At 41.4% G+C, this 20,645-nt stretch overlaps 1 protein-coding gene across 11 annotated transcripts in view; it reads left to right on the forward strand.

The window, feature by feature from the left end:
* RBMS3 (RNA binding motif single stranded interacting protein 3) overlaps positions 1-20,645 on the forward strand; it is an 817,173-nt gene that overhangs the window by 673,565 nt on the left and 122,963 nt on the right. For 7 of the 11 annotated variants that reach the window (XM_044934041.2, XM_044934037.2, XM_044934042.2 and 4 more), the window contains exons 9-10: positions 11,429-11,525; positions 13,748-13,798. In XM_044934041.2, the coding sequence (XP_044789976.1) occupies positions 11,429-11,525; positions 13,748-13,798 (148 nt within the window). The remainder of the gene's footprint in view (positions 1-11,428; positions 11,526-13,747; positions 13,799-20,645) is intronic. The other 4 variants (XM_044934044.2, XM_044934047.2, XM_044934045.2 and 1 more) reach the window with 1 other exon arrangement.

Here is a 20,645-nt window from a genome sequence, read left to right on the forward strand (position 1 = left end):
CAGAGGAGCATAGCAGGCTACAGTCCACAGCGTTGCAAAGAGTTGGACACGATTGAAACGACTTAGCACACACATGTACACGACACAGTAACAGCCTTTTTATCACATAGCTCTTGACATCATATTTATTTCTCTGATGGACTATCAAATCTGAAGGCAGGTTCCATGTCTTATTTTTCTCTACAGACTGTTTAACATGGTAGTATGAATGCCAAATCAGAAATAGAAAATGTTACTGATGGCATCTGCTTGACTGCAGCAAAGTGGCATTAGGTAACCCAGCCCCCTTCCTGGTATCAAGCCACTCTGTTCTCATGTAACACCCTAATCTGATTACCTTTAAATGCAACCTCCAGTTTCATCCAAAGAAGCCAAACTGCACAAGAGTTGTTCGTGTCCTGGGTTAAGAGTGGAATTTTGGAAGCATTAGATTATGCACTGTGTTGCTATCAAGAAGGTAGAAATTTCATATCATGAAATGGAAGGAACAGCAAAATTGTAGTTAATTAACCTTATTCACTTGGTATTTCTTTATATACATGAGTTTTTTAAAATATTTTGGTCTTTTGGGTTTTAATTGCCTTATATGGAAACATATAATCATTTCTGTGGATGTTAAGATGTCAAAATAACCACATATGTTTCCTCAATATCCTGTTTCTTGACTTATTGTCAGCATGTACCTCTTAAAGATGTGGAAACTGATTTAGAAAATTCAGCATATGAAGGGATCGAATGTGAATTTCCAGAGTAAAGTATTTATTCCATATTTATACCCATGTATTCAGTCCAGTGCCTGCGTGCGTGCTAAGTCACTTCAGTTGTCTCCAACTCTTTGTGACCCCATGGACTGTTTGTAGCCCACCAGGCTCCTCTCTCTATGGGATTCCGTAGGCAAGAATGCTGGCGTGGGTTGCCATGCCCTCCTCCAGAGATCTTCCTGACCCAGGGATCGAACCTGCGTCTCTTATGTCTCCTGCTTTGGCAGCAGTTTCTTCACCACTAGAGCCCACCCTGGAAGCCCATTCGATCCAGTAGGCAAACCTAACTTAGAGGGAGAGTAGGAAGCTAACAGAGGCATAAATATTTATTGCTGTAGAGAAGAAACTGATCCCATTTGATGTAGGAAAAACATATCCAAAGATACAGTTGCAACCAACGCCAATCCAGTTAATATTGTTAAAGATGGCTTCATGATGACTCCGTTCAACAAACTGCTTTTCTTTCATATCTGTTGTACTGTTTAAAATCATGTTGGTGATGCAGATTTGAAAAAAAAGTTCGCATCCTATCAGGAACAATGGACATGCACACAAATTCTAGATATGATGCCAATAGTATTGTGAAAGATGCAAAGAGTGCTTTGAGTTTTATGATGTCTTACCTTTCAGATGTACAAAGTATTTCTGAAGGAAGACACGAGACATGGTAACAGTCGTCTCTGGGGAGGACCAACAGAGTGCTGAGAAGGAGGGGTGATAGGGAGACTTACCTTTCACTGTTTGCATTTTTCTATTCTTTTCACAAAAAACATCAAAATAAATGGTCACAGGACCACAGAGTAAAAGCAGTTACATTCTAGCAAGAGATGTGGAAGGCCTCTTGATGGAGCAGGGACATGAGCTTGTCCTCTCGGTCGCATGTCACATTTAAGAACATGGTTTATCTTTTGAGTGCTAGTTTTTTCCAGATATATGTCCAGCAGTGGGATTGCTGGATGATATGGAAATTCTATGTGGTTGTCAAGGGGGAGGGAAAGGGGGGGAGGGACAGACTGGGGGTGTGGGGTTGCAGATATTATACATAGAAGGGGAAAACAACAAGTTCCACTATAGCACAGGAGACTATATCCTGTGATCAGCCATAATGGAAAAGAGTAGTGAAGACAATGTGTGTGTGTGTGTGCGTGTATGTGTGTGTGTGTGTGTGTGTGTAACTGAGTCACTATGCTATACATTAGAAATTAATGCAACATTGTAAATCACATATACTTCAATTTTTCTTTTTATTCAAAGGACGTATTTTGTAATCCTGGAGCATCCTAGAACTGCGCTCAGTCATGGGGGCTTCTGAGTATCAAATTCACACGTGTCTGGGGTGTCTGGTAGCTCAGTTGTATAAACTGTTAAATGTTCTGAATTCCATAACTTCAATGTTTATACAGCAACATAAAACTGAAATAAGTACTCCCAAATTTAGCTTGATTTTTCTCTAATGAAGAACAAACATTTGTAAATGTAAATGTGGACCATGGTGTCTCTGAGCAGTTTGAGTGTAGGTGGCAGAAATTGTCAGTCATGTCATCTGCTTAAATCTACCCAAATGATCACTTTAAACAAATCAGTTCCATGTCACTTGTATCTAAGGCTTTGAAGGTTACAGTGAAGAGGTTTCTGGGTTGCAATGGAAAAGGAAACCACCTGGTACTTTTTTTACTGTAGGTCAGCTTAGGAGAATAAAAATGCTCATTCTTCTTTCAGAGCTATCTGGCATAACTCTATAATGTGTTATTACTACTGGCCTATTGCTTTTTTAACAGTCCAATATGAAATCCCATCACTTTCAAATATGAGCATAAGAGGTGGGAAATAATTCCTTTCCCAGTCAAAATCTCGTCTTTTCCTGTGCCCTTTTCACTGAGGTCTGCTGTGTAAATGCCTTTTGGATTGTTTGATTTGAATAAAATGTATTCTTGGGAGAGATGTGGGAGGAAAATGTTTTCTACAGCCTTGGTTTGCCAGCTGTTTTTATGGCATTTGATATTAAGTGATACAGAAACCAGATCTTACTACGCTAGGAAAGGAATGTAATGCGAAAGATAGTTGGTATTACAATAAAGATGACCAGTGCCTTATTAATCTTGTGCTGTAGGGTTGCCCCGAGGATTCATGGTTCTGACTCCAGCAAAATTGCCCGTGGACGTGAAAACAAAGCAGCACTATTTATTTCAGTGTGCATATAGGATTGTGTGTGATTTTTTGGAGTTAAAAAAAAAATCCTACCCTGGGGTTATTGATACATTCGTGTTATTTTTATTGTCAGTGAAATAAGATTTCACTACTGACTGCCAAATTCCCTGGAGATGGCTCTTCTGCAGGTAAAATAATGTCCTCTTAGTGACCTAGACTTCCATTCTCTGGGCTTCTGGAGCCCACTTGCTTTAAAAGACAGAAAACCAAATAACCCTTTACGTTCCCTAAAATTATGACTTTTTTCAGAAGCCAGCTCAGAGTTCTACGGATAGATTTTGCTTAAGTAAACCTCTCAGTCCCTTTGACATTTGGAACTTTTTCACGTGAAACCTCTCCAGAGTAACTAGTCAACATTCCCAAGAAAAGCTTCTCAACCTTGACATGAGTATCATGTTGGATCATATCATTTTTTTGGTGGGAACTGTCCTGTGTTTAGCAGCATCCCAGACCTCTATCAACTCGATGCCAGGAGCAGCCCCCTGACCCAGTTGTGACAACCAAAAACATCTCTAGGTCCTGGGAAGAAAGCTCCTGTCTCTGTTTAAGACAGTGTAGAAAAGAAACACTTGCCACACCTGTGAATTTACTGTGTGCATTTTGTCAAATAAATATCTTAGCAAACTCTTTCCAGAAAAAATGGTTAGTTAAAAACTCATTCCAAGTTTTCTGTAATAGCATTTGCAAGGCATGATGCACCTATGCGTGTGTGCTCAGCCATGTCCGACTCTTTGTGACACCATGGACTGTAGTGACATGTGACACCTCCGGACTCCTCTCTGCATGGGATTTTTCCAGGGAAGAATATTGTAGTGGGTTGCCATTTTTTTCCTCCAGGGGATATTCCCAACCTAGGGATCGAAACTACATCTTGGGTATCTCCTGCGTTTGCAGGCAGATTCTTTATGACTGAGCCAACTGGGAAGCCCATAATGCATATATTAATATAACCAGATATAAAAATATAGTCACATGTTTCAAATGACCTTAGCTTTCTTATTATAGCCACAAAATTAAAGTGCTGTCAATTTCACCTTTCCTGTTCCCCCAAAATAGGATGCCTATGCTTGAAGTTTTTATTTGGATGTTCTTTTTCTTTCTTCTCCTTTTAAAATGTGGAGGCTGTGTGAACCATGAAGGATACATGGCAGGGATTGAGAACAAGTGATGAGACTGGGAAACTCATTCTGCAGCTCTCTCTTTGGAGGCCGGCTCGGTGCATTTTCTTTAGACATGGTGACTCTAAGCCTCAGATGCAATAACAGCCTCTCTTGTCATGGTTTAAGCAAAGCTTTCCTGTAAAGTCATCTGGTTTATGTTTGGACTTGGGGAGAGCTTATTTCAGAATACCGGAATTAGGGGATCAAGATAGTGTACTGAGTCTGATCTTTCCAGTCCATTTTCTGTTCTAAATGACTCTCTGATTTGAGTGGCAGACAGCATTGGAACTTGCTGGGGAGTATGAAATATCATTCTTGTTCGATGGATAGGATTAGAGCAAATAGAACAAAAACGCATGAAAATTTCCCCTAAGGGTTCTCTATGTTGGTATCCATTTACTTGGCTGTTTTTCTGCTTCTGCTCTCTTTTTTTTTTTTCCTGTAAAGTTCCCTGTAAATGCTGTCTGTCCATCCAGTCCTTTTTGCTTTCATTTTTAATATGCCACTTGGTACATTTTGCAAAATAAACCAGCCACTCTAAAATGTGAAGCATGATTTATGCTGTTGGTATGCAAGGCTGAGACTAGGTTTCTAAGAGAAATTAAACCTACATGGAGAAAAGGGCTGTTAGTGGAGTGGTCATGAGTGCCTGTTAGGTCATTATGAACCCCACATAAATCTTTCTGTTCACTGCTTCATAAGTAAGATCTAAGATAAAACCTGAAGGGTGTGTGTGTGTGTGTGTGTGTGTGTGTGTGTGTGTGTGTTTTCTAGATGTAAACCATGATTTTTGTAGAAAAGGTCTGTTTTCTCTGATTATCAATTTCTCTATATGCCTAGAAAATGGGCATTAGTTTAAGCTTTCACTGAGATGTACAGAGGTACAGATAGGTGATTTGTGATGTAAGCCAGCTTTCTCAGTTCTCGCTTCTCAGCTTCCTATCTGAACAGATGGCATCTTCTGTGTCTCCACACATTTGACATTGGCCATCCTTTACAATGATCACTGCTTATCTCCCTAAGCTGTTTTGCACTCATTTATTCATTCAGTCAGCCATCAGGTATTAAGCATAGATCGGAGAAGGCAATGGCACCCCACTCCAGTACTCTTGCCTGGAAAATCCCATGGACAGAAGAGCATGGTGGGCTGCAGTCCATGGGGTCGCTAAGGGTCAGACACGACTGAGCAACTTCACTTTCACTTTTCACTTTCATGCATTGGAGAAGGAAATGGCAACCCACTCCAGTGTTCTTGCCTGGAGAATGCCAGGGATGGGGGAGCCTGGTGGGCTGCCGTCTATGGGGTCTCACAGAGTCAGACATGACTGAAGTGACTTAGCAGCATACCTTGGAGATACTGTGAGTTCAGGTCCAGACCACTGCAACAAAGCAAATATCTCAATAAAATGAGTCACACAATTTTAAAAGTGCATATAAAAGTTATGTTTAGACTAGGCTGTAGAATGTTAGTTTGCAAAACATTATGTCTACAAAAATTATGTATATACCTCAATTAAAAATATCTTATTGTTCAAAACACTAATCATCATCTCACAATGCACAGTTACCACAAACCTTCAATTTGTAAAAATCACAGTATCTTTGCGGAGAAGGCAATGGCACCCCACTCCAGTACTCTTGCCTGGAAAATCCCGTGGACGGAGGAGCCTGGTAGGCTGCAGTCCATGGGGTCGCTAAGAGTCGGGCACGACTGAGTGACTTCACTTTAACTTTTCACTTTCGTGCATTGGAGAAGGAAATGGCAACCCACTCCAGTGTTCTTGCCTGGAGAATCCCAGGGACGGCAGAGCCTGGTGGGCTGCTGTCTATGGGGTCGCACAGAGTCGGACACGATTGAAGTGACTTAGCAGTAGCACAGTATCTTTGAAGTACACTAAAGCAAAGCATAATAAAATGAGGTATGCCTATATTTATTATGCCCCAGGCTCTGTCCTAGGCAACAAAGTCCAGGTGTCCTCAACTCTCTTGAAGCCAACATTCTAGAGGGAGAAATAACCAATAAATGCATTGCATTAGTCAGCACAACTGCTGTTAAAAAAAAAAAAAAAGCCATTGATCATGTGGGTTTAAACAACTGAAATAAATTTCCTCACAGTTATGGAGGCTAGAAGTCCATGATCAAGATCTGGCTGATTAAGTCTCGGGTGAGGACGGTTTTCCTGGCTTTTCCAAGGCTGTCTTCTCACTGTGTCCTCACACGGCCTTTCCCCCATGTGCGTGTATGGAGAGAGAGAGAATTCTCCAGAGCATCTCTTCTTTTAAGGACACTAACCCTGGGAGATTAGGGCCCCACCCTCATGAGCTCATTTAATGTTGCTTTCTTCCTTAGAGGTCCCATCTCCACATACAGCCACTCTGGGAGTTAGGACTTCAACATTTGAATTTTAAAGGGACACACACATTCAGCCAATAGTATATATATAAAGACATTTTTTAAAGGCTACTTCAAATAGTGATAATGCCAATGGGGGAAAACAAAAATAAAGTCAAGGAAAGGAATAGAGAAGAATTGGGGCAGAGATGGTGGTTGCTACGTTAGCTATAGACCTCTCAGAAGAAGGGAAAGTTGAGTGAAACCAATAATGAAAAAGAGGTTGTTATAGGGAGATTTGGGGAAATAAGCATTCCAGGTAGAGAGAATTATAAGCTCAGTGGCCCAAGATGAAAATGACAGGCTCATGTGACAGAAGGTCATTGTGGTTGGTTGGATCCTAGTTGGCTCAAGGAAGAGAGATGGACAGTAGCCTTACTGAGCTAGCAATAGTCAATACCAGGAATTCAGATTTTGTTCTCATTGCAGTGGAAAGCCATTGGCTGAATTTAGGCTGGTTAATGTACAAAGGAGATTCAAGTTAAGTGGTTAACGAGAGAAACTCAAATGAATGCCTTACCCATCTTTGGTACACATAGTAAATCCTTCAATACAGTTTTTTTTTTTAAGTGGAAGAATAGATGTTTTCTTGCATAGTAATTGTCTTTTTAAAAGTCAGATTTGTTAAAAGTAATTCATATATACACTCTTAATAGGGTACAGTTTTATGAGGTCTGAAAAGCACACTATGGAACAACGAAGAAACAGTTACATCATTTCCCAAAATTCCCTCGTGTGTCTCTGTGGTCAGACTCCCCCTTAACTCTAGCCTTCGGCATCTGTTATTTGGTTTTGGTCTGTATAGTTTCTCATTTTCTATACCATTATACAAATAGATATAAAATATAAAGTCTTTTGAGTCTGAGAGCTCTCATTTAGCATAATTCATTTAAGATTCACCATGTTAAATATACCAGGGTTTCTTTCATTTTAATTGTTAAGTAGCCTCCCCATATATGGATGGGCTATATGTTGTTTATCTGTTCAGTTGAAGGATATTTGGCTTGTTTCCAGTTTTTGGCAAGTATCAAAGCTGCTGTAAATAATTGCATCAAGGTTTTTGTGTGAACTCAAGTTTTCATTTATCTTTAGTTGCTATGTATCAGTGGGATTTTTCAGTTATATGCTATGTGTATTTCAGTTTTATGTGAAACTGCCAAGCTGTTTTCTAAAAGGGCAGGACCATGCTGTATTTCCACCAACAATGAAAGAGAATTCCACCTTCTCTAAATCTGTGACAGCTCGGATGGGCTTTTTTTTAATTTCATCATTCTAATAGGTACATTACATAGTCAATATTCATTTTTCCTAAACTACACAAAAGCAGATTTAGAGATGAGGTAGATGTAGGTATGGATAGTAAAGAGAATGCAATGGGTAAAGGAGTAATTTTTTCAACTACATTTTTTTTTAACCAAAAGACCCTAACCTTATAATCCTTGTTGAAACCTAGATCAATTTAAGACTCTAGTTCTATAATCCTTGCTTGGAGACTTTTATAGAATCTAAGCTTAAAGAATTTACTCTTTGAACCCTGGAAACATTGAAATCTAGCCCCCCTACACTCAGTGGGGTTCTTGTGGAATGCTTCTTTAGAAAGGTGACTCATGAGATTCTCTATTCAAAACATCAGAGAATTCCGAGGATGATGAGGCTTTTGTCTCCGAAATTCCGAACTCAGGCATGAACTATTTTTAAAAAGAAAAGAAACTAAACTAAAAGTAGTAATTCAATTGACTTTGCGATGCCAAGGGAACATTTCATGCAAAGATGGGCTCGATTAAGGACAGAAATGGTATGGACCTAAGAGAAGCAAAAGCTATTAAGGAGAGGTGGCAAGAATACACAGAAGAACTGTACAAAATAGATCTTCACAACCCAGATAATCACGATGGTGTGATCACTCACCTAAAGCCAGACATCCTGGAATATGAAGTCAAGTGGGCCTTAGGAAGCATCACTATGAACAAAGCTACCAGAGATGATGGAATTCCAGTTGAACTATTTCAAATCCTAAAAGATGATGCTGTGAAAGTGCTGCACTCATTATGCCAGCAAATTTGGAAAATTCAGCAGTGGCCACACAACTGGAAAAGGTCAGTTTTCATTCCAATCCCAAAGAAAGGCAATGCCAAAGAATGCTCAAACTACCGCACAATTGCACTCATCTCACACGCTAGTAAAGTAATGCTCAAAATTCTCCAAGCCAGGCTTCAGCAATACGTGAACCATGAACTTCCAGATGTTCAAGGTGGTTTTAGAAAAGGCAGAGGAACCAGAGATCAAATTGCTAACATTCGCTGGATCATCGAAAGAGCAAGAGCGTTCTAGAAAACCATCTATTTCTGCTTTATTGACTATGCCAAAGCCTTTAACTGTGTAGATCACAACAAACTCTGGAAAATTCTGAAAGAGATGGGAATACCAGACCACCTGACCTGCCTCACAAGAAATCTGTATGCAGGTCAGGAAGCAACAGTTAGAACTGGACATGAAACAACAGACTGGTTCCAAATAGGAAAAGGAGTATGTCAAGGCTGCATATTCTCACCCTGCTGATTTAACTTCTATGCAGAGTACATCATGAGAAACACTGGACTGGAGGAAGCACAAGCTGGAATCAAGACTGCTTGGAGAAATATCAATAACCTCAGATATGCAGATGACACCACCCTTATGCCAGAAAGTGAAGAGAAACTAAAAAACCTCTTGATGAAAGTGAAAGAGGAGAGTGAAAAAATTGGCTTAAAGCTCAACATTCAGAAAACTAAGATCATGGCATCCAGTCCCATCACTTCATAGCAAATAGATGGGGAAACAGTGGAAACAGTGGCTGACTTATTTTTCTGGGCTCCAAAATCACTGCAGATGGTGACTGAAGCTGTGAAATTAAAAGATGTTTACTCCTTGGCAGGAAAGTTATGACCAACCTAGATAGCATATTCAAAAGCAGAGACATTACTTTTTTCCAGTGGTCATGTATGGATGTGAGAGTTGGACTGTAAAGAAAGCTGAGCACTGAAGAGTTGATGCTTTTGAACTGTGGTGTTGGAGAAGAATCTTGAGAGTCCCTGGGACTGCAAGGAGATCCAACCAGTCCATTCTAAAGGAGATCAGTCCTGTATGTTCATTGGAAGGACTGATGTTGAAGCTGAAATTCCAATACTTTGGCCACCTGATGCAAAGAGCTGACTCATATGAAAAGACCCTGATGCTGGGAAAGATTGAGGGAAGGAGGAGAAGGGGATGACAGAGGATGAGATGGTTGGATGGCATCACTGACTCATTGGACATGAGTTTGGGTAAACTCCAGGAGTTGGTGATGGACAGGGAGGCCTGGCATGCTGCAGTCCATGGGATTGCAAAGAGTCAGACATGACTGAGCGACTGAACTGAACTGAACTGAAGGGTATGGCAAAATGAAAACAATGATTCCATGATCCCTAATAGGCATTTTTCCAATCTATCCTCATAACAGGGAAATAGTCCATCACAGGCATCCTGGTTTTGTGTGCATGTTCAGTGGTTAGTCACTCTAGACTTTCCCTTACCAGTGAGATATGAAGAAGGAAACATGATTTAAAATTCTGAGGAATCTGAGCATTGGGTAACTTAAGGGCTCCAGGGTATAGTCTGAGTGGAGATGGAGTGTCAGTGTTTTCAATACCCTTTGAAAGTAGTGAAAATGTTAGTCGCTCAGTGGTGTCCAACTTTTTGTGAACTCATGGACTGCAGCCCACCAGGCTCCTTTCTCCATGAAAGTCTCCAGGCAAGAATCCTGGAGTGGGTAACCATTCCCTTCTCCAGGGGATCTTCCTGACCCAAGGACCGAACTCAGGTCTCCTGCATTGCAGGCAGACTACAGTCTAAGCCACCACGGAAATCCTAGATCTCTGTTAAATCTATCCTTTAATAGATATCCAGAAGAATCATCCCTCCTCTGATTTGTGGAGCTCTGCTCTTGCCCAGGGGCTTCCCAGGTGGCACAATGGTAAAGAACCTGCCTGCCAATGCAGGAGACATGGGTTTGATCCCTGGGTAGGGAAGATCCCCTGGAGGAGGAAATGGCAACCCACTCCAGTATTCTTGCCCGGAAAATTACATGAACAGAGGAGGCTGTCCATGGACTGGGCTACAGTCCATAGCATTGTAAAGAGGAGGACAGGACTGAACAACTGAGCATGCACCCACACATCATCTTGCTCAGTGTTTTTCTATATTTGTTCACGGAGGACCCTGGAGGACCAGAAAACTCAGTGCTTTTTAGAGTCTACAGGAGAATATCATACAGGTCCAGAACCTCTATCAGCGCCTTGATTAAATTCAGAAAAGATTCCTATCTTCACCTTGACCCAAATTGTCCACAAATTGTCCTTTTCTTTTCATGGAGAAAGTACTTAGGTTAGTTTTTGCCTAAGGGCCCGGACTCATGCCTAGCATAAATTATCCAGAACTGTCTAGAAGCTGATCCTCTTTCTTGAATGAAGAAATAAATGCAATTATGTCTGTGTAACACCAGTCACTTTCATAAAGCTTGGTGCTACCAATTCACCTTCCTTTCAAGGAGCTTTATAATAGTGTTGCCTTAAAAACAAACAAATGAAAACAAGACCCACAGCTCTTCTCCCCTGTTGATTAAACATACTATGACACTCACCTGGCCTAAGAGATTTCTGCGTGGCCAGTTTTATTAGCGGACTCAAAAGTTGTCATTTTGTTTAGAACAGTTTATTTCTTAGTGGAATCAAAGACCATCAGTCTCTTGTCCGCTCCTGTTAACAGTGAATGGGTGATACGAGGGTGGAAGTCAATCTCCTTCAGACACGCGTGGTAGCATTTGGTCAGCAGCCAGGCATGCGTTAGCGTCACAAATCTATGAATCTTCTTTTTTTTTTTTCTGTTCGCAGATTTTATTCTTCACCGTACAGTATTGCAACCAACCGCATGATTCCACAGACATCCATCACGCCATTCATTGCTGCTTCCCCTGTCTCCACATACCAGGTATGTCCGATTTACCTGCACGTCCCAAAAGACCTTTCTTGCCAAGAATAGCCTATCTTAAGTCAAAAAGGACACAGCAGAATTGTTAAGTTGGCTTCCCTTTAGTCACATCTAAATGTCATAATATTCAAACTGTCCACTGAGCCTACCCTTTCAAGAGCTTGTTTGCATCTGTTTCGCTGAATTATAAAAATCCACTGAGCCTCCATTCTGCCTGCTGAGTTTTCATGATTTTGCGACTTTTCAGCCAACCTTAGTTCAGCGTTCTTACCACTGAGAGGTTACTGCGTGTGTTTCCTGTTATTTTGGTTGTCACCGTTCCCTAGTGTATCTTTTCTGAGAACACATTTCTGGCAACTCCTTGCACTCCCTTTGGGATACTGGATCATTGTCATTTGTCACAGTTGTTCTGTGTATCCATGGAAAGCTACATGGATGGACGCTAAATCACTGGCTCCAAGAAAAAGGGAAAATTATCAAAGGGGTAAACGTAATTCCTACTTCCTCCTCTGACTTCATTCTCACTTCCAAAGAGGCCAGAAGAGGCCTCAGGAGTTCCACATGTTGAAACACAAGAAAATCTGAGACTCATTGTGTCCTAAACCAGACGTTGTCGCCAGTTAATGTTAATTGTGCAGGTGGAGAGAAATAGCCATCCTTCCCCTCAAACAGGGCTCCTTATCTTATTCCTTTGAGTTATCACAAATATTTCTCCCTCCTTCTCTTTACCTCATGTAGTTCTTTAGACAGTTCTTCTAATTCTAATTAGAAACGAAATTGCCTATGAATGCTATCTAGCTAGTGGAGTGGCATTGTTTACAGCTTTGGAGATAGAGACTGAGAGTGTGTGCACGTGTGTTTCCTTATATCATGCTTATGGTGGGGGTGGGCGTGGGGGTTTGGGGTGGGGATTGTGATGTTGCTGATTGCTACGAATTCAGTGAAGTTTCACCTTCTTCATCCACTACCTATCTATGTCACGTCAGGAGATCCCCACTGTCAGAGCATCACGCTTGAGACGATGCCCATTTTTCCTTCACAGATCCCCCTCACTCCGAAGCAGATCATTTTCATTCTGTGTCTGCACTTAGGTTTTCTTGATACATGTCAGTGGGTGAGTGGAATAGACTTTTGTGTGAATTGCATTAGAGGGTCTCTGAATGGCTGATTTCTTAAATGCCTTTCCCTGGGACCCATGAGGCTAAATGCAGATGCTGTTCAGTTTTTGTTCTTCCTACAGGCCTGCCTGGTTGTAATGTGTGATTTTTGTTTTTTTTACCCATTTTTTTTTCAAATCTTGGCTTCTGTTTCAGCCAAGACCACCCACTGAGCTCCATTGTAGGGCACTTTGGTGTCATGAATAAAATCTCCACAGAGCTGTCATTTCACTTGGGAGGGCCCATAAGTGGAATTTAACTCCAGCTCTCTTTTCTCAAAAAGGAATTAGAGCAATTTCCTATGTTGTTGAGTCTTGCTTTTCACCACTTTTTTTTTTTTAATCTAAAGTTCATTGGCAGTCTCATTGATGTGAGTCTATTGAAACCAAAATCTTCAGGGCTATCTATGTCACAATCAGCTCTTAGAAGCTGACTTTCTCATTTGGCTGATGGGGAACATTCAGAACATTTTCCTGGTTCATACACTCATTTTTAGTAACCATACCAGTTACTACAAGAGAGAAAAATCGCAGACTTACTTAACTTGGATTTAACGCAAAGCATTCCCCCAAATTTCTGGTTGATCTCTAATTCATTCCTCAACTTTCACCACTTGGATTTATTTCCAAGATGGGATCACTTGAGAATTTGAGGTTAGAACCAATGACAGAAAAAAAGGAAGTCTTAGCAATCATGCTAAGTAATGCTTCCTTCTTTATTCACCTGGGTCTTCCAGCGTGTTGACCTCCGAACAGTAGATCCCTGAAGCCTCCTAAGACTTTCATCTCCAATCCCAGCCTCCAAATGTGCCCATGGTGTAGCCTGGCCCATGTGGGCATTACCACCAGCTCCAGGGAAGTAGGAATTTGCTTTCATTTTACCATGTTTCAGGGACCAAATGAATCGGGTCCAAGAGTTTCCTTTCTATCCTTAGTTCATTGAGCACTGATTTGCTGTAAGTCAGATGGACTCCACTTTCTTATGACCTAGTGTGACTCCACTGAACACAAGAACCGAGTTCTCTCTGTGATTGCTTTGTGCTAATAAATGCTGTTTGATGCATAGGTCCAGAGCACTTCATGGATGCCTCATCCGCCATACGTTATGCAACCAACAGTAAGTGTTCTCAGTCACCTGAGGCTCGATGTTTCTATTATCTGAGTGCAAGCTTTTGTAACCTGTAGAAGCTCTGGGGTAAAGCTTTTGTTCTGTTCCATGCCTTTTTCTGGCAGCCTTATTTTCCAGATACAAAGCTGTTCCTGAAATTCTACAAAAGCGTGTACAACAGACAGAGATAGTGACAGTGATGGAGAGAAAGAGAGTTGAGAGAAGAAGAGGGAGGGAGGGAGAGAATCCACTTGATTGGAGGAAATAGCAATCAACCTCTCACGCTGATGTCTGCCATTTGTCATGAAGAGGGAAGGTCTACAGGTAGTACTGTGTGCTCTGGACGGTTCAATCCATTATAGGAGGAAAGCCTTTCTGTTGTCCTTCTCTTTCTGTTATGCTTTCTTTTCTTCAGATGCTTTGCGAATCATGGCTCAGTGTTGACTCAAAGCATCATATTTGAAATAGGAAGGTATTCATCGACTAATAGGTATGGCTAGATAATAGATAGTAAGGTTGGTAGATGACTTTTATGTTAACCAAAAGGGTCATTCTCTTCTTTAGTGGAAAGTTTCTTCCCCAAATAGTCAAACTATGTTCTACTAACTAGCTTTTCCCATTTTGTGGTACAATATGACATTCATCCCCAAGGAAAAATATTATATATTCCATTAGAATACAGGCTGAAGGCTAGTGATTCTATGTATCTTTGTCAAGTTCTTGCATGTTTTCTAGCTCTTGGAAAGAAGAGGACAGGAAGATTTCTAGAACGATACACTCATGAGAGTTTGGAGAAGGGGAAAGGTCCCCAGTGGGAAGTTGTGTGACAGGGTCTCTGGCGTCCTCTCCTGGGTCTGTTCAAATCTGTAACTTCGTTTCCTCTTCTGTCACTATACTTAACATGGCTTTGGGGAGGATCAAAGCCGAGAGACTATATGAAAACAATGTTTAAAGTATGGCATGTTACACCTTATTATGGTCATTAATCCTTATTAGTGAATGTATCAGTCGTACAAAGAAGAAGCAATGCTACATTTTAACTCTTTTCAAAACTAAATATAAATAAATCATGCATATCAAAAACAGGGAGTTACATACACAGGCATCCATTTCCTGGACTCAAAGGATGGCAGCACCTGGCTTTCATAATTGAGCTTTGTCCAGTTTTTTTTTTTTTCTTTTAAGGAGCATTCCACGTTGCTCCTAGTGTTTTGATAGTTTGCTTTGTATTTGGAAAATAAAGTATATGTAGCTTCTGACACGGAGAAGGCAATGGCACCCCACTCCAGTACTCTTGCCTGGAAAATCCTATGGATGGAGGAACCTGGTCGGCTGCAGTCCATGGGGTCGCTAAGAGTCGGACATGACTGAGAGACCTCACTTTCACTTTTCCTTTCATGCATGGGAGAAGGAAATGGCAACCCACTCCAGTGTTCTTGCCTGGAGAGTCCCAGGGACGGGGGAGCCTGGTGGGCTGCCGTCTATGGTGTCGCACAGAGTCGGACACGACTGAAGCAACGCAGCAGCAGCTTCTGACAACAGAACTTTAGACCCTATTTTGCAAGTGTCCCTGTTTACTCTTATTTGCCTGCCTTGGGGGCTTTGTGAGTTCATCTGGTCTGTGTTGTGGAAATCAGACCGAACAGGCAAGGAATCTAGGCTGTTCTTTTCTGTCCAAGTCATCAGGTAGAATCCAGTAGAAGCTGCCAGACCAACATATAGCACAGACTGAGCCAACACAGGAAGAGGGAAGAAGCCTTGCCAAGTTCTAAAGAGACTTTCTAGAAGGAAGCAACTACCTTCTAAGGAAATAATGTGTGCATGTTTAGGGAGTGCAGGGGCTAGCTTGGTCTTCATGCTGAGGTCAAGCATCATCTCATTGAGACCTCAAGGAATGCACATCTGGCAAAATCTGAATTTTTTTTCAGATACCAAAGGTGTATGATTCTACAATACTTGCAAAGCTGTGAGGAGAATGGAAGATATGTGTGTTTTATTTCAACTGTCATTCAGGACCCTAGCAAAGTGTTTCATGAGCACCTCCTCCTCCCTTCCCCAGCTTCCAGCCTCACCCATTTTGGGGATGTATTATTTCTAATATCCTTCTCCCTAGCAATAGGTATGTGTGTGTGTGTGTGTGTGCCTTTGTCCCTATGAGATCTTCTTGCCATGGCTGCTGCTCCCTAATACCCCTTCACCTGATTACACTCTGCATGCTGTTTGAGCTTAGGTCACCCAGTCTAAGACCGCAGTCCCCAACCTTTTGGCACCAAGGACTGGTTTTGTGGAAGATAATCTTTCCACAAACCAGTGGGGCAGGGGATGGTTTCAGGATGATTCAAGGGCATTGCATTTATTGTGAAATTTATTTCTATTATTATTACATCAATTCCATCTCAGATCATCAGGAATTATGATCCTGGAGGTTTGGGACCCCTGGTTTAAGATGTAGCACTTGTGCCTGGGACAGATTTCCTGGGAACAGGAGTGGCCGGGCCACCCACCACTTTGTTGTTTTTAACTTGGAAACACTGGCTACACAGCATTTCAGAAACACATTACTTGTACCATCGGTTGTTTCCTTATGACAGTTTTGTTGGTTGTTTTATTGTATGAAGAACCTTGATGCAACTGCTCTTGGTTTTATTATCAGAGTGGGGTTGTCTAAAGTAATTGCTCTGTAATATTAAAACATAAAAATACGTAGGTGATGATCTAGGGCAAAGAAATAAAATCACCTGGATGTGAAGAGAAGGAATGAGTGACTTGGTGATTAATAGTATAGATTCTTGGTTAGGCTCTTTTATGAGGAAATCCTTTCTGATCTAGGACTTTGGGCAGTTAAACTTCCTGAGCCACAGTTTTCTCGTCTGTAATATGGACACAATCACGACCAAATTATTATGCTTTCAGTTGATTAAATTAAGTAATGCTTTAAAGCTCTTAAAATAGCACCCAAGAAATATCAAACACTCAATAAATTACTGTTATCATGACTGAGTTATATGAGTGCTGCTGCTGCTACTAAGTCGCTTTAGTCGTGTCCAACTCTGTGCGACCCCACAGATGACAGCCCACCAGGCTTCCCGTCCCTGGGATTCTCCAGGCAAGAACACTGGAGTGGGTTGCCATTTCCTTCTCCAATTCATGAAAGAGAAGTCGCTCAGTCATGTCCAACTCTTAGTGACCCCATGGACTGCAGCATACCAGGCTCCTCCGTCCATTGGATTTTCTAGGCAAAAGTACTGGAGTGGGGTGCCATTGCCTTCTCCGAGTTATATGAGTAGATGACTGCAAATTCTGCTTTAGATTAGGCCAATTATGTAAACTGAGTGTTGGTACAGGAAGAACTGGAGAAAAAGCAATCATCAGCCATGTCTACCACATTTATCCTGCTCACTTTGCACACTTCACTTATGAGTTTGGTGGAGGTAGCCTCTGTGGCTCTAAATAAGATGAATCTCTTAGATTGGTGCTTCTCTGATTTACTTGCTGAATCTTTCAACACCTATAATAAAAATAAATACAAGTAATGAAAATAAGGATTAAAGGCCTACTGGGTTACCTCTTGTGTGGCAGTCACTGGGACCTACTTTACAAATAAATTCAAGGTGTGAGTAGCTACACATCTCCTGTAGGTTGCCCGTAATAATGATTGGTTTACAACTTCTCTCCTTTCTCATGTCTTCTCCTCCACGATTTTGAGAAACTCTCACAGATAAGGTCTCTGTACATAGGGTAGAGACATGCTTCCCCCATTGTGAGGAAGCTCACAGACCCCTACACAGTAGCCAGAGTCCTGCAGGTTCTTTGTAGGCTTGACTCGCCGGCCCCAAGGTCTCAGCCAGGCTTGTATCTGAAGCCAGTGCTTCGGTCAAGTCTTAACACAGAGCACGGTGCCTCCGGTCTTTTCCTACCTGGGAAGGGTAATGATCTATAAGGGAGACGTGAATTGATGGAAAGAAGGGATGAGAGACCAACAGAAATCCTGAGTGTAAAGCTACAGCTGGCTTAGGCTTTCTTCTTCAGAGACTGACATTTCTGAGTTGTGTGCAGTGTACCCTTTTCGTGACTTTAGAAGAAAGACTGAGAAACTTTTCACTTTTAAGGAAAAGGGACTAAAAGTTTCCTCGCCTGGATCCTCTCTCGTACTGGTGTTTCTGCAAGGAAACCGTTCTCTGTCTGTTGTTGGACTCTGGGACTTGATCAGGTCAAATCCTGCTGATGACAGTGAGAGCATTTTTATTTGCACTTTATTTTTTGTTCACTGAAAGAGAACGCTGCGAGACGAAATCAGGAACGCACTCTTTGCTGACATTGCCGATGCCATCAGGCACGTGCTGCTGATTGCCACTGCAAGGTTTCTTTCCTAAACTCTGAAATTTCACCATGACGCTGGCAGGATTTTAATAGGTGATGGATTGAACTAGATATCTGCTTTGCTTGGCAGCTTGTCACACTGGAATCTTCTATGAATGCACAGTTGAAATCCCCATGTTGGGATACATCGGGTATTTTGTTAAATCTGTGCTGACAGGGAGAAAAGATGATAGCTCCCAAGAAGAAGCAGAGTTCAGTTCTCTTAAATTCTATTTAGGCTTGTGTGAATCATAAATCTTCTATTCTTCGTGTGTTTAGCATTATTTATTCTCAAGGATAAAGTTCAGTTTTCATTTTTACCTAATTACAAACAGGATATCTAACTACTGGGTTTCCCTGATCACTCAGACAGTAAAGAATCCACCTTGCAGTGCAGGAGACCCAGGTTCAATCCCTGGATTGGGAAGATCTCCTGGAGAAGCAAAGGATACCCACTCCAGTATTCTTGCCTGGAGAATCCCATGGACAGAGGAAGCTGGAGGGCTACAGTCCATGGGGTCGCAAAGAGTCATACAGGACTGAATGACTATACTAATACTATACTATCTAACTACAGGATCTAAGAAATGCAAGATGCTTTTATGGAACCACTGCATGATTTGTTGCTATACGTGGCTAAATTATAACACTTCTAATGAATAAACCTTATATTTACAGCTAACATGTCAATATAAACTTTCCCTCTAGAACAACAACAAAAAGTTCAAGAAAGCTCCAAGAATATTTCATTGGTAATTGGTGATTAGGTACGGCTTAATTTTAAGGGCTGTGTCCTCCAAACTTGCAGACACATTTCCCCTAAAAGCGCATCATCAAGTTTGGAAAGGACGTTGAAATCATTAGAATTCTGTTCAGAATGGAGTGTTTTCAGATAGTATCTTTTTATTCCAGCTGCTGAGCTGAGCAAAAATTCTAACCTTCTGAGTTTCATTGTCAAAGTACCAGACAAAGACAAAATGTGTTTGCTATGTAGGGACTTTGCCTAGTAGATCTACTGGCCAAATCTTTTTAAAGTAACTAGCAAACACAAGTCAGTAACTTTAGCCCATGTACACTATTTCTACCAGAAGAAAATTCAAGAATGTTTGAAAATAAATTTAGAAGGAACATCTTCATATGGGTGTCAGCTCCCTGTAAATAGATTTCTGGGGTAAAGTAGAAACAGACACTTGCACACAAAGTCTCTTTGATACTCTAACTACTGTAGCACGCCGGGCTGGTCTTGCCGTTGTTGAATATAACTTCACAATTCTATGGCAACTTAAAAAAAATAATCTAAAATGAACTTAGGGGCAATAAACATTCAAACAATGAAATTCAAAGCTCATGGTTCAAAAGTGCCTGCATAGCACTAAGGAGAACAGTATGGAGGTTCCTTAAAAGACTAAAAGTAGAGTCTCCATGTAGTAGCATTAGTCACTCAGTCATGTCGGACTCTGTGCGACACCACGGACTTGGCCTGCCAGGCTCCTCTGTCTATGGGATTCTCAAGGCAAGAATGCTGGAGTGAGTTGCCATTCCCTTCTCCAGGAGATCTTCCCAACTCAGGGATAGAACCCGGGTCTCCTGCATTGAAGGCAGATTCTTTACCTTCTGAGCTACAGGGAAGATCCAAGTAAAAGCCACTCAGTCATGTCTGACTCGTTGCAACCCCATGGACTATACAGACCATGAAATTCTCCAGGCCAGAACACCGGAGTGGGTTCCATTCTCCAGGGGATCTTCCCAACCTGGGGATCGAACCCAGGTCTCCTGCATTGCAGGTGGATTCTTTACCAGTTGAGCTATCAGGGAAGCCCCAAAGTCTCCATATGACCCAGCAATCTCACTCCTGGGCGTATATCTGGAGAAAACCATAAGTTGAAAGGATACATGCACCCCAATATTCATTGCAGCACTATTTACAATGCCAGGACATGGAAGCAACCTAAATGCCCACCAACAGAGGAATGGATAAAGATGTGGTATGTATATGTAATGGAATATTACTCAGCCATTGTATATATGTATATGTAATACAAATATACAATGGAATATTTTCAATATTGAAAAAAGAAATAATGCCATTTGCAGCAACATGGGTAGATCTAGAGACTCGCACTGAGTGAAGTAAGTTAGAAAGGGAAAAGTAAATACCGTATAATATCTCTTATATGTGGAATCTAGAAAAATGGTACAGATGAACTTTTTGGCAAAGCACAAATAGAGTCACAGGTGTAGAGAACAAGCTTATAGTTACCACAGTGTGGGGGGAGGGGGATGAATTAGAAGACTGGGATTGACATATATACACTATTGATACTATGTATAAATAGATAACTAATGAGAACCTACTGTATAATCCCTGATAGTTCAGTTGATAAAAAATCCACCTGCAATGCAGGGGACCCCAGTTTGATTCCTGGGTCAGGAAGATCCGCCGGAGAAGGGATAGGCTACACACTCCAGTGTTCTTGGGCTTCCCTTGTGGCTCAGC

The sequence above is a fragment of the Bubalus bubalis genome, chromosome 21, assembly GCF_019923935.1.
Source record: "Bubalus bubalis isolate 160015118507 breed Murrah chromosome 21, NDDB_SH_1, whole genome shotgun sequence".
Taxonomy (NCBI): domain Eukaryota; kingdom Metazoa; phylum Chordata; class Mammalia; order Artiodactyla; family Bovidae; genus Bubalus; species Bubalus bubalis.